General features: G+C 48.4%; 1 protein-coding gene across 2 annotated transcripts in view; it reads left to right on the top strand.

Moving 5' to 3' along the window:
- Positions 1-646: 646 nt before the first annotated feature.
- Positions 647-14,682, top strand: part of prox1a (prospero homeobox 1a) — a 44,315-nt gene continuing 30,279 nt past the window's right edge. Inside the window, exons 1-4 of one of the 2 annotated variants that reach the window (XM_030361651.1) lie at positions 647-1,114; positions 6,170-6,604; positions 8,816-9,517; positions 11,739-13,238. In XM_030361651.1, coding sequence (XP_030217511.1) covers positions 6,260-6,604; positions 8,816-9,517; positions 11,739-13,238 — 2,547 coding nt within the window. In that variant the 5' untranslated portion in view covers positions 647-1,114; positions 6,170-6,259. The remainder of the gene's footprint in view (positions 1,115-6,169; positions 6,605-8,815; positions 9,518-11,738; positions 13,239-14,682) is intronic. The other variant, XM_030361650.1, reaches the window with a different exon arrangement.

Genomic DNA, 14,682 nt, shown 5'->3' with positions numbered 1-14,682 from the left:
GAGACGACCCTTCATAAGTAATTAACTGAGCGCTCACACCCAAACCAGTCTCCGCCATGTTATCGTAAACGCTCGATTAAAACCCCCATCACCATTAAACCAAACCGTGAACAAACCAAAATTACAAACAGAAAAAACATAAATATCAAGTAATCAAATCCATATTTTATTCCCCTTATTTTACACCACAGTGTGACAGCAAAGTACAGTTTCTAATTCATGATTTAAAATTAATCCGTCGCGGTTAACATGAACACGTCTGCCCCCCTCCTCCCCTCCTCGTGAACGCGCACCGCTACCCCTTCACCGGACAGTGCCCCCCCCCCCCCCCCCCCCCCCCCCCCCCCCCCCCCTGCCCCACGTCACCGGAAGGTGACCGCGTCTCCTCCGCGTAGTTCGCGCTCCTCTAACGCCTCGTACCCGTTTCTCTGTGCGCTTCTTCAGAGCGCGAAAGAAGGAAAAAAATCAGAAAAAAAAACACACAACGGAACCGCAACGGACCGCCTTGGAGGGGTCGGGGGGGTCCCGCGCTCCTTATTGGTCAGGTGCGGCGGTTACATCACTCCACGATGATGATGATGATGATGATGATGATGATGATGATGATGATGACGACGTCGTCACGCGTCTTCCTCGCCTCCTTCGCGCGCGTCTTTAAGGGACGCGTCTCCTCGGCTCGCGGGCTTCAAGCGAACGAGGTCTTGTCCGCGCGCGACGCCGTCACAGACACGAGACTCTCTCTCTCCTTACTCGCTCTCTCACACTCCCTCGCTCTCTCCTTCCCCTCTCTCTCTCTCTCTCTCTCTCTCTCTCTCTCTCTCTCTCTCTCTCTCTCTCTCTCTCTCTCTCTCTCTCTCTCTCTCTCTCTCGCTCTCTCGCTCTCTCTCTCTCACGCGTCTCTCTCGCGCTCCGTCTTCACTGCTCCTCCGCTGCGCGTCACGGCACCCGGAGAAGAACGTCTCTCCGGTGTCCGGTCCCACGGAAGCGCTCGTGCCTCTCGGTTCTTCTTCGTCTCCACGCCGACGGGGATTTTTTTTGGTGGAAAGCCACCGCTGATACCGCGGACCGCCGAGGCAACACACCACCCCCACACACACCTTCACACCCCTCAAAAGTAAGCTTTATTTTCTTTGTATTCCTTGCGTCGTGGTGCGCGTCGAGCGCCGAAACGCGAATCCAAAGTTAACTTCGAGGGAGAGTTGGAGCTGGACTGGGGACCATTTCTGTCCTGTGTTGTCATGGTTTAGGTCGGAAGTGCCTTTTATGTTGTAAGCGAAGTGGAGGCTTGTGGTGGATGGTGGATTGGTTCTGCGTAAAGTGGAGATTTAGTTGTTTTATTTAGTTGATTTATATGATTTTTTTGGGGCATGGCTTTTGCGTGATATAGCTCCAGGAAAGTGTTTTATATGGCATGATGTGAATCTAGAAATGTCGATAAGAGACTAGAAACGGCTTTTAATCTAACTTGATAAAGCTCGAGAATTGGCTTTTATACAACGTGATGAGGCTCTAGAAATGTATTTACATGACATGATATGAATCTAGAACTGGCTTTTATATATATCATGATATATATCTAGAAAGGTATTTTATATAAAATCGTCTTTATAAAAATTGCTTTTATACAAGTGAGATAGCTCTAGAATCTGCTTTTATATGACACGACCTGGCTCTATAAATGACTTTTATTTAACAGAATAAGGCTCTAGAAACGGATTTTACGTAACATGATGTAGATCTATAAATGTATTTCCTAATAGGTCTCTAGAAATTGCTCTTATATAATACAATAAGGCTCTAGAAAAGTAAATACAACATGATATGGATCTAGAAATGTTTTTTATATGACATTATATGGCACTGGAAAACGAGGCTCAAACTATGGACACGTTGGAGGGACGTGTGTGTTTCTTTGCCCACCTCTCTGATCGTTTTTTTGGGCTGCAAACGAAGGACCCGTGACACTTAAAGTTCACTAAATTCACTTTTTTAATCGCGCAGTCCCGTCCCGTTCAGAGTGGACTTTCTATATATATATTTGGAACAGTCTTTATGTGGGACACTCTTTATATATGTGGAACACTCTTTATATATGTGGACCGTTCTTTATATACGTGAAACACTCTTTATGCATGTGTAACGTTTTTTATATATGTGGAACGTTCTTATGTGGAACGGTATTTATATATGCGGAACCCTCTTTATATAGGTGGAACGTGTAACTTTTTATAGATGCGGATTTGGTTTGGTTGGGTTTCGCGTGGATCGCGTTGTTTTATGCGTCAGTGAGTGTGGAGGAAACTGTATAACAAACTAAGAAACGGGAGTCAATTCGTGTTTTACGTGAATAATTCACAGTGTTAACGATTGCTTTGGTGTTCGACCCTTAAACTGCACCGTCAGGTGCCCTTAAAAAACTAAACGGAGCCTTTTGACTATTTCCTGCGTTCCGTTTCCAAAGTGGCATTCGCTCTTTTCAATTGAAAGAAAACCCACAAAAAACAAAAAAGAAAGATCCAACCGTCTTCCCAAGCGCGCAGTGTGCACGTCTCTGTTATATTTAAGACACACCGTCTCACACAGGCGTCAATCCGGCACCAAAAGTCACTTTCAAATGTGTCCCAGCGTGTTAAATAACCCTTCCTCCGTTCTACGGGGCTGGAGGCTTTTTTTTTGTAGTGACAGCCCGTCAAAGTTGGTCGCTCAAATTGTGCGTAATCTCAGATATGGAGTAAAACAAACGAACAAACGATAGCCCTGCTTAAACAATTCAGCATTGTCTTACATTTTCATTCACAGTTTAATTTCCTATATTTTCTGATCACGTTTTATACCCAAATATATCTGATCTGTCTGTCTGTCTGTCTGTCTGTCTGTCTGTCTGTCTGTCTGTCTGTCTGTCTGTGAACGTGTGTGTGTTAATTTGTATGTGTGTCTGAGTGTATGTACTTGTGTGTAAAGATGTGTGTGTGTGTGTGTGTGTGTGTGTGCGTTTGTCTTTGAGTGGGCGCAAAGAATGTGTGTGTGTGCATCTGTGTGAGCGCTTATGAATGTGTGCGTGTGTGTGTCTGTGTGTGTCACTGTGGTTGTGTATCTGTGTGTGTGTGTGTGTGTGTGCGTGTGGATCTGGGTCACCGCTGGGCTGTGAGTGTGGAGAGGTGTCTAAAAGGCAAGCCAGTACACACAACGCCTCACACAACACACAACATACAACATAGTGTGACAGATTAGAACATGGTACTGCAGACCATACAGTACATGGTACACTCATACATAGTACATGGAAGTTCACGAGTATGGAGAACACACAACGATCACACAATTCATACATCCTACTAAATAGTGTTCCTGTCATGGTTCATGATAATTATTCAATCGTGTGTGTGTGTGGGGGGGGGGGGTGGGTGTGTGTGTGTGAGTGTGTGTGTGTCTGAATGAATCTGTGTGTGTGGCTTCAGGTGAGAGGGCTAGTGTATGTGTGGCTTTAGCGTTTTTTATCACACACATTGAGACACATTGACAGCCACGCAATAAAATTATATGTGAGTGTGAGTGTGTGTGTTTGTGTGTGGTGGGTGAATGCGGGTGCCTATGTGTGTGAGTGTGTTTGTCTGATTGAGTGTGTGTTTGTACCTTCAGATGCCTGTGTCAGTGTGTGTGTGTGTTTGTGTGTGTTTGTGTGTGTGTATGTGTGTGTGTTGTTGATTGTGTGTCTGTGTGTTAGTATTTCTGTCGGTATGTTCGGCTTCATTTGTATGTATGCGAATGTGTGTGTGTGTGTTTGTGTGTGTCTGACACACTTCAACAAGTTGTGTGTCTGTCTTGGTGTTATGCATGCGTTTGTCGAGGTAAACGGTTCCGCCAGAACCTCATGTTGTTTAAGTTATTGTGCGTTATTTCCCTGAAACCATTCTGCCTGCAATCAGTTGCAAAGCACATGCAAAGTCAACATGCCGTGCGCACACACGCCTCCGTGCACGTATGCATGTGTGTGGTTTGGCTATTAGTGATTTTACTACATATTTGTGATTGGTTGTGTTTGTGTGTGTGTGTGGTGTATGTGTGTGTTTGTGTGTTTTCTACCATTGGTTTGGTTGTGTGTGTGTGTGTGTGTGTGTGTGTGTGTGTGTGTGTGTGTGTGTGTGTGTGTGTGTGTGTGTGTGTGTGTGTAAGTGTGTTTGCTATTAGTGGTTCGAATGTGTGTGTTTGTATATGTAAGTGTTTGCATATTTTTTCTATTATTGGTTTTACTAGGTAAGTGTTTGTTTGGTTGTGTGTGCGTCTGTGTGTGTGTGTTTTTTACCATTGCTTTGGTTGTGTGTGTGTGTGTGTGTGTTAGCGCTGCTAATGTATCGGTTACAGATTTGACTTATGAAGTATTTTAAACGACAAATATGTGTTTATTGACATTTCATTTGAATTAAATATGTCTTCTGTACCCTAACCCCGGCTTCTCCAAAGCATTAAATGTATTACATGCTGAAATGACTTTTTCTTAAAAAAGACATGTTAAGATAGAAGGAGGTGTACTTTATAACTTTATTGCTAGTAATCACGAGATGAAGGGTCTTTAGTATGCTTTAGTACATTCACATACATACACATGAAATACTAACACACAGACAAATGATCAAACACACACACAGAGACACACACACCCTCAAACAGACATCTGAAGCTACAAACACACACTCACTCAGACAAACACACGCGCACACACACACACACACACACACACACACACACACACGCACACACACACACACACACACACACACACACACACACATGCATTCACTCACCACACACACACACACACACACACACACACACACACACACACACACACACACACACACACACACACACACACACACACACACACACACACACACACACACACACTGCCTGACTGAGATGCCCGACTGAAATGGGAATAAACAATTAGCAGAACGAATATAGAGGGAAATAGATACACAGAGGTTAACAACAAATAAAGTGAGCAATTTATCGCTTCACGTCATCGATAGTAAAATATTAGAGAAAGTGGTAAAAATGTGCCATAGTAATTAGTATGAATTTTGGACAGAATTATAATTTACTAATTCACAAATTGTGTATTTAGAAAATCTGGCCTTTTCAAATAAAACGAAAATCAGATTAAGCACTTTTCGACTAGTTTTCGACTCGTGGATTTTGTAATTGTATCGATACATAAAAAAGGTGTTTTGCATTGCTTACGCTTCGATATTTGATCAAAAATAATTGGAGGTTTAAGTTTGATTAATTCAAGTCCTATTTATTATTTTTTTAGGGCATTTAGCAGACGCTTTTATCCCAGGCAATTTAAGAAAGGTACATTTGCCAGGAGCAAGAGAAGTAACAATATATCTCTGTTGGTACAGTAACAGGATGTTCATAGGACCAAGTGCCAAGCGCTAACAATCACTAGGTTAACCCATTCCCCGTACATAACAAAGATAGCTAAGATATGATACTACTAAGTACTATAACTCAGTACAACATACAATAAGTGCGTGCATTAAATGCCTGGATGTACAAACATACAATAAGTGCCTGTCGAAGTTGAAATTCGAAATTATTAACGTTGAATTATTTTTTAATTACGATTATATTCCTAGTTTTATCAATCCATGAGTTTATTTCCAGTCATTAACAAATCAAATTGAATCAGTAATTCAAATCGGGGATCCAGGCAAAGATTTCCGTAAATTTACTCGGTAGCATATCTTTTAACTATTTAATCCCTGTTGCCTCACAGCCCCCCCCCCCCCCCCCCCCCCCCCCTCCACTGTCCCGACATCTGCAAGGAACCCTCCTAAACGTACACATCGCTCCCAACATTTTTAACGTCAAACGTATAACAATAAGTATAACAATACTTATTATTCTCCGACAACGCAATTCAAAGCAAATTATTGAAATATACAAACATATATATAATTTGTATTTATTTGATTTAAAGAGGAAATTGTTCAGTTGCTCCAAAGGGCCTCTAACTGCTCAAAAGGGCCTTTTTACTCTTTAATGTGTTTAACTGCTTAACGTTTTAACTCTCAAACGTTTTTCACCATTAAATTATTTTTACTTTCAAACGTTTTTTTAACTCTTTAACGTTTTTAACTCTTTAATCCCTGTTTCTTCACAGGCCGCCCCCCATCCCCTTCCCTCCCCTTCTCTACGAGGACCCCTCCGGCCTGACCGGGGCCCCGCCATGCCCCAATAGGTGCCCCACGTGATGCCTGACAATGACGGCGACCGCCTCCTGAGCAGACAGAGCAAGCGGCGCCGCGTCGACATCGGGGTGAAGCGCACGACGACGGCGTTTACCGGTGCCCGGGAGTCCCTCGTCCTCTTCAACGTCATGAGCCAATCGCACATGTCCTCCGAGCAAGACGCTGCAAACACTGCTGCCGCCGCGGTGGCTAACGGCGAGGCGGACAAGTCGAACGTACTCCGGAAGCTTCTGAAGAGGCACAACTCGTACGAGGACGCCATGATGGCGTTCCCGGGGGCGACCATCATCTCCCAGCTGCTGAAGAACAACATGGGGAAGAACGGCGGTAACGACTCCGGCTTCCAGGTACGTCCACGCCTAGCCTCCTAGCTACCTAGCTAACCCCTCACCTAGCCTCCTAGCTACCTAGCTCCCTTGTTACCTAGCCTCCTATCTCCCTCGCTACCTAGTCTCCTAGCGACCTACCCTCCTAGCTACCTACCCTCATAGCTAACTCCTTGCCTAGCTTCCACCACCAATTTTAACGTAAATTTTAACATTAATTTTAACGTTAAATTTAACATTAAGTTGAACGTTAATTTTCACGCTCAGACCCATTCAGATAATTTTTTTATAATTTTTCAATTACCATAAACAAGAACCAGTGTTTAGTACTGGGTTAGTGTTATTTTAACGCGTTCATTTTAGCGTCCTGACACGCTGCTAGGATAACGGGGTGGTATGCTCTGATGCGTCAACGTGGCTCTACACCCCAGCCCTAAAGTTTGTGGAAAATCACACTGGTTCTTGGGGAGTTGGCGTGTAGAGCCAACACCAAACCAGTACCGGTTGCACGGTGGTGGAGCGGGGGTAAGGGTATCCTGTTCAGTGTTGCCACAGTTTCCTTAAAAAAAAAAAAAAAGTAATCCGATTACTGATTACTAGTTACTCCTTAAAATAGTAACTTAGTTACTTTACTGATTACTTGATTTTAAAAGTAACTAAGTTAGATTACAAGTTACTTTATTAGTTGCATTTAGCTGCGACAACACCCCCTGCCGCCTCAAAATAAAAATTACAACCGGTTTTGCCAATACTAACTTTTTGCCCCCCCTGTCAACAATCAACCCAGTCTCACGAAAATATGTGACACTGTTACGTCACGTCATTTAATCTATTAATTCGTGATCGGGGACACGTAATTTACATTTCTTCGTGCCAAAAGCACACATTTCAAACTCATTCTAAAAGAAGAGGTGAAGCAGCTACCTTTTTTTCCGTCGCGGTTTGCCTGCAGAGCAGCGCACCTGCATTTAATAGGTCTATATCCGTGAATTGTCACAATTTCTCAGAATCAAAGGTGAAAGTAGAAATAGGTGGCCAAAAGCTGAAATTACGTGTCCCAGATCACGAATGAATAGATTAAATGACGTGACAGTGTTTCCGTGAGACTGGGTTGCAACAATTGTTCTTCCACCCCCCCCTCGGCAACAATTGTTGCCAAGGGGGGGGGGGGGGTCGAAGAACAATTGTTGACAAAAAGTTAGTAGGGGCTAGTAGGGGCTCAACAATTCTGCGCAGGGGGCTGGTAAGGCTTTCAACCGCTTCCGCCAACTTTTAATGCGCAGACAAAATATCACCGGACGCATCTCTACGTGCGTGACGTAAACATCGCGTTCTAGCGCTCGTGCTGCTCGGACCTCCCCGTGGGTTTAGTTCTCTGGCGATAACGTAGAGGCTCCCACACGCTCTCTCTGCTGCCGTCGCTCCAGCGCAACGCAACACACACACACACACACACACACACACACACACACACACACGCACACACGCACACACGCACACACGCACGCACACAGCCCCTTGCGACTAATTCCGCCGTTAAAAACAACTGGTGATGCGGGCTCCGGAGAGCCAAGGTCAACACTCGCCTCTGATAGATTGAAGTCTTTGGAGACTTACGCTTCACACGCACACGCCCTCTCACTCAAACAGGCAGACAGACAGACAGACAGACAGACAGACAGACAGACAGACAGACAGACAGACAGACAGAGATACAGACAGACACACACACAAACACACACACACACACACACACACACACACACCACTCAATCGCTCTCAACGCCAATCGGTGATCCGGTAAAAAAATAATAACGCACAGTGACTGTGATGAGTAACTTTAAACTGATTACTGGTTTGGAAATAGTAACGCTTTAGATTACTCGTTACTGAAAAAAGTTGCCCGAGGTGTTACTTAGTAACGCGTTTCTGTTATCATTGGTCCTGTTGAGGGGATTTAGGGGTTCGCAGACATTTAGGTTGGAACCCAGAATCTTTCAGTGCCCCAGCCACTGGAATAACCCTGAATACAATCATGAATTCCCTTCAAATCACCTAATTCGTACATATCTGTCGATCTGTCCATCCCCTCCCCTTCTTCCTCTCCCTCTCTCTCCCTCCCCCCTCCCTCCCGTCCCTCCCCTCTCTCTCCCTACCATCCCCTCCCCTCCTATCTCCACTCCCTCCCTCCCCTCCCTCCTCCTTCCCCCCCCCCTTCCCTCCCCCCTCCAGGGCAGCGGGACCCTCTCCAGCGGGGGGTCCGAGACCCAGAATGACGACGTCTGCTCCAACCCCTCGTCCCAGGAACCGGACAGCCCGTCACGCTGCCTCTCTCTCTCCCCCTCCCTCGCCCCTCCTCTCTCCTCCTCCTCCTCCGCCTTCCCTCTCCCGGCTCCGCCCCCTCCTCCCGCTCCGGCCCCGGCATTGGCTCCGCCCCTCTGCGTCTTCGACCTTGAGAGGTTGTCGGACGAGCACCTGCGCGCCAAGCGAGCGCGAGTCGAAAACATCATCAGGGGCATGAGCCACTCCCCGCTAGTGGCGGCTCGCTCTGGTGGTCCCCACGAGGATGGCGGCAGGGGAGGCGGAGGAGGCGGTAACCATGGCAGCCATAGCATCAACAACGGAGGAGGAGGCGGCGGCATCGGAGGCGGGAACTTCGTCTCCGCCTTGCTGCGTTCTCCCGGGTCGCGACTGACCGGAGTCGGAATTGGAGGAGGTGGAGGAGGAGGAGGAGGAGCAGGAGGAGGAGGAGGAGCAGGAGGGGGAGGAGGATCAGGAGGAGCAGGAGGAGAGGGATACCGGGAGAACAAGCGGAAGCAACGCCTGCCCCAGCAGCAGCAACAGCAGCAGAGCTTCAGCCAGCTGGTTTGCTCTCGCCAGGAGCTCAGACAGGAGGAGAGACGGCAGCTCAAGCTGCAGCTGGAGGACATGCAGGTAGATGATTGGGGGGTTGGAGGAAGAGGAGGAGGTGGTAGTGGAGGCGGAGGAGGAGGAGGAGGAGAGTTGGGGTGGAGAGTGGGGTGGAGGAGGGGGTGTAGAAGAAGGAGGAGGGGGCGGAGGCGGAGGAGGAGGGTCCATTTAAGTAGTAAACGATTATTAATGCTACTTTGACGGCAACGACAGTCCGAAAACCCAGTAGAAACTAGATGGAACCAGCGTCTCGGAGGCGGGACTTATTCTTCAGAGGTCTATTATTCCAGAATTCATGCAAAGCAAGAATGACCAGAAGTCACTTTGGTCAACAAGAGTCTGACTCCACCGACTCCCATTATTGTCAGCTCCACTATAGCCAACACTGTACGAACGCAAACCGTGGGTAAGTTAGGCTACTTGGTGGCTATGGCTAACATCATTTGCAAGAGTTAAAACAGCCAAGCCCTTAAAAACAACACAAAAGACAAAATCTTAAGCAATAAATATCGCGTATTACCTTTATTTATGTGGCAGTGGTCTGCAGATGCATCCGATGGTGTAGCCTACCACATCCATTTAGTTCAACGGGTTATCGCTCTGATACTGTCTACAGTACTAGCAACCTGGTCTGCTGGCTTGTACCTATGTTTTCAGGCTCAAATGACTTCATTGTCTGATGCCTCATCATTGCATCCCAGCCAAAGAGCATTGGTATTAAAGGTCCCACGACAAGCCACAAGGTGTGAGTGTGATTAGCCGTTACAAGCCGTTTTGAAAATCGGCCCCTTATGACATCACAAGTGGGTGTGTCCACATAGATGTGTGATGGATAGATGAGCAACGTTTTCTATGGTCCACTGGGTAGGCTGGTAGACTGATCTATCCAGCACCCATCTAGGTGGACATCTAGATGTCAGAAGCTGCACATTTTCAAAACGGCTAATAATGGCAAATCACACTCACACCTAGTGGTGTAATATGTCCCCTTTGATACATCATTCATTGTCCAAGCCAGGTTGGCAGCTCAAACCAAATAAATCCAAATAATTCAACTCATACTCGTCCCCAACGAAATCGAGGCCTATGCTCGAGAGTGACCTTCTGACAAATTGACTTATGTGAGATGCTTAATGCTAGTCATTTAGTGGACAATTTTATCTAGGGAGAGAGCGAGAGAGGGAGAGAGAGAGAGACCAATGTACTTATTGTGGCTGCATCTCAATTCAGGGGATGCATCCTTCGAAGGCTGCATTTGAAAAACGCTTGCGTCACAGCGGCGCGTCAAGGCTGTCCCATTTCAAAGGCTCCTTCAAATGCGGCTGAGACATGAAGCCTTCTTTTCCCGGATTTGAAGGGTCCACCGGCTGGATCCTTCACGGCCAAACGTATCCCAAGATTCATTGCGTGTTGGATTTTTTCAGAAATGGCTTCGGAGAGAGCGGAAGCGGCAGTTTCAGCAAATTACATATTTAATGACAAAACTATGTAAAACTTTTTTTTATACTAAAATAAAGTACAGACTATTTTAAATTTGTAGCTTTATTGTCAAAGTTCATTGACATTAACACAAGCCATATAACGTTAAACGAATTAACGTGATGTTTTATATAATTATTATATAACGGCTCCGTATTTCTCCTCCGCCGTCCGGTTTGAACCGCAGCTATAAAGGTAAAGGGTGTTAACGGCTTGTTACGCAAACTGGAAACGCTCCGTAGGCCAGACCATCTCATTTGAAAACGTTTGTTCGGCCTTCGGTCCGGCATTCACGGTCTACGAAGGCCAAACCTTCATAGTCCGCGTCCTTCGAAGGATGCGTCCCCTGAATTGAGACACAGCCTGTAAATCGCTTTGGATTAAAGCGTCTGCTAAACGCCCTGAATGTAAAATGTCAACTTGTCTTATCCGCTTGCTCAAGAGAACCTGGGCAGCAGTGCTGATCACTCTCTCCCCCTCTCCCTCCCTCTCCCTCCCCCTCCCTCCCTCTGCCCTGTCCCCGACTCTCCCCACCTTCTCCCTCTCTCTCACCCTCCCCTCTCCCCTCCCCTCTCTCCCTCTCTCCCCCCCTCTCCCTCCCCTCCTCCCCCTCTCCCCCTCTCCTTCCCTAATCTCCCTCTCTGTCCTCCCCCTCTCCATCCCCTCTCTCCGCCCCCCTCCTTCCCCTATCTCCCCCTCTCCCTCCCTTTCTCCCTCCTCCTCTCTCCTCTCTCCCCCCCACCCCACCCCCCCTCCCCCTCTACAGAAACAGCTGCGCCAGCTGCAGGAGAAGTTCTACCAGATCTACGACTCGGAGACAGAGGAGGAGGAGCACGAGGAGAACGAGGAGCGCCCGGGGAGCCGGGTGGGAGCTGGAGGAGGAGGAGGAGGAGGAGGCGTGGCCGAGGACGACGGCAATCTCTCCGAAGCAGACAGCCTCCGATCGGACGGACTGGAGGAGCGTCGCCATGGCCAAAGCCACAGCCTCAGCAGCCGTCGCCACGATGATCAGCCTGACAACCGAGGGGCGGAGCTTGACCCCGGCGTGTTTCTGGACCGCGCCCGCGCCATCCTGAGGGGGAGGGCCCTAATTGGCCCCGGGGTGCCGGACGGGATGGAGATGGAGATGATGATGGAGATGGAGGAGGAGGAGGAGGAGGAGGAGCTTGAGTACGAGGCCGCCGAAGAGGAGCGGAGCCCGAGGAAGAGGAGGGCGGCAGCCTCAGGAGGAGGAGGAGGAGGAGGTGGTGGGGGGGGGAGGCACCTAGCGGAGACCCTCAAGCAGGAGCTGAGCTGCGCCGTGTCGCAGGTGGTGGACAGCGTGGTCAAGCGGGCCCAGGGGGGGGGCGGGCGGCACGGTTGCCACGGCAACACGCCCACCTCCTCGGTCACGCCCTCAACGGCAACGGCAGCGCACACCCTGTCCCAGCAGCCACCACCACCGCCTCCCTCTCGCTCCTCCCACTCCTCCATGTCCAACTCCTCCCCTTCCTGCGGCGGCGGAGGAGGGGCGGGGCTCTACGGCCCGCTCGCCGCCATTGCGCCCGAGCTGCGATTCGCCGGCGCTCTCGGCCTGGCCCTCAACGGGGGGGGGGGCGACCTCAGCCCCTCCCCCCGCCCACCCGGCGGCGGCTACCACCCCTCGTCCAATCAGAGGCTGCACTGCTTCGGCGGCGCCGACACCCACCTCATGCCGCTAGACTCCTCCCCCTTCGGCATGGCTCCGCCCCCGAACGACCAGACGGAGGCGCTATCACTGGTGGTGCGAAAGGGCGGAGTCGCCACAGACCACGCCCCCTCCCTGGCCCCCCCCCCCCAGCAACAAGCCCTGCCTCTCCCCCACCACCAAAACCACCCCGCCTCGCTTCACCAATCCGCGCTCTCCGCCTCGCTCGGCTTTGGCCCCGCCTCCTTCCGCCACCCATTCCCCCTCCCCCTCATGGGGTACCCCTTTCAGGGGCCCCTCGGAGTGGGTGGGCCCCATCACCATGGCTACCCGGGCCCCAAAGAACACCACATGAGGACCTCCCCCGACGCCATCGACCTCGTCCGCGAGACCGTCAGCCTGAGATCCAAGATGGCGGGAATGAGCGGAGGCCATCTTAACCACCATCACCACCACCATCATCACAGGCAACAGCAGGGCTCCGGCTCCTCCCCTTCTGGTCACCATGGCAACCAGGAGGGGCTGTCGTTGGCGCTTATCAAGTCCGAGTGCGGAGACCTCCAGGATCTGGCCGACATCTCACCCTACTCCGGGAGTACCGTATCCTTACACTGTGTGTGTGTGTGTGTGTGTGTGTGTGTGTGTGTGTGTGTGTGTGTGTGTGTGTGTGTGTGTGTGTGTGTGTGTGTGTGTGTGTGTGTGTGTGTGTGTGTTTGTAGTCGGGTCTGTCTGGTATCGATTAGTCTGGTCTTGGTAGTGTAAGCTAGTGTAGTAGTCTGTCTAGTTTCAACTAGTCTCGTTTTCTATCTAGTATAAACTTGTCTGGTCTATCTGGTATCAATTAGTTAAGGCCACATACTATAGATCTATTCTACTTATCTAATATCATCTCGTCTGGTCTATCTAGTATCAATTAATTTACGCTGCTATCCATTTGGATGTACGAAGTGGTAAAGTCGCAAATCTCCCAGCTTTCTTGCGGCATTTCACTGAGGCACGCCCCCTTTCGTTCGTAGTATCTCGTCGCTTTCAAAGTAGAGCGAGCAAATCTGTACAACTAGCAAAGAAGATGGCTGCGCCCATAGTCAATGGGGATTGGAATGTATTTTCTTTGTATTTGTACCACGTTGGGGGTTGTAATGTCGATTTTAAATCCTCTTACACACTTGATTTCATTGCTGCTTTAACCCGGTCACCAATTTATGCATTGCACGGTCATGCTTTGCGTGCAATTCAATGTAAAGTTGTGTTTTCAAGCTGGTTTGCTAAAGAGGCTATGTTGCTAATGATGACTAGCCCGCTACTACCCCTCGTGGCTCGACAGAAACACGACAGAACTTGTTGAAATTAAAATTGGCGAAAATGGCAAGATATTATTGCAATGTAAAAGGCTTGCAATGTTAATGTTTCTGTAAAGGCTGGCGACCATTATGGATGGATTATTTATTTTTTCCAAAATAGTTTTCTTCTCAAACTCGTCGGACACAAATGGCAAACTGGAAGGCTGGAGCAAGGGATTTACGTCACGTTCTCGCTGAAGCTGGTCGTTCGTACCAGCCTACCATCAAAATAGATAGCAGCATTACTATACATTTTGTAGATCTAATGTAGTTTATCTAGTATCAACTCGTCGGGTCTGTCTGGGATCAACTAGTCTTGTCTGTCTGGTATCAACTAGTCTGGTCTGTTTACTATCAACTAGTCTGGTCTGTCCGGTATTAACTCGTCTAGTCTGTCTGGTATCAACTAATGTGGTTAATCTGGTCTGTCTGGTATCAACTAGTATGGTCTTTCTAGTATCAACTTGTCTGGTCTATCTGGTATCAACTAGTCTGGTCTATCTGGTATCAACTCCTCTCGTCTGTTTATTAACAACAAGTCTGGACTGTCTGGTATCAACTCATCTGGCATGTTTAGTATCAACTAGTCTGGTCTGTCTGGTATCAACTAGTCAGGTCGGTCCGGTATCAAATTCTCTCATCTGTCTAGTATCAACTAGTCTGGTCTATCTGGTATTAACTAGTCTGGTCTGTCTGGTATCAAC

The sequence above is a fragment of the Gadus morhua genome, chromosome 7, assembly GCF_902167405.1.
Source record: "Gadus morhua chromosome 7, gadMor3.0, whole genome shotgun sequence".
Taxonomy (NCBI): domain Eukaryota; kingdom Metazoa; phylum Chordata; class Actinopteri; order Gadiformes; family Gadidae; genus Gadus; species Gadus morhua.
The sequence above is the reverse complement of the archived record's forward strand: the minus strand, read 5'-3'. Positions and strand labels throughout refer to the sequence as shown.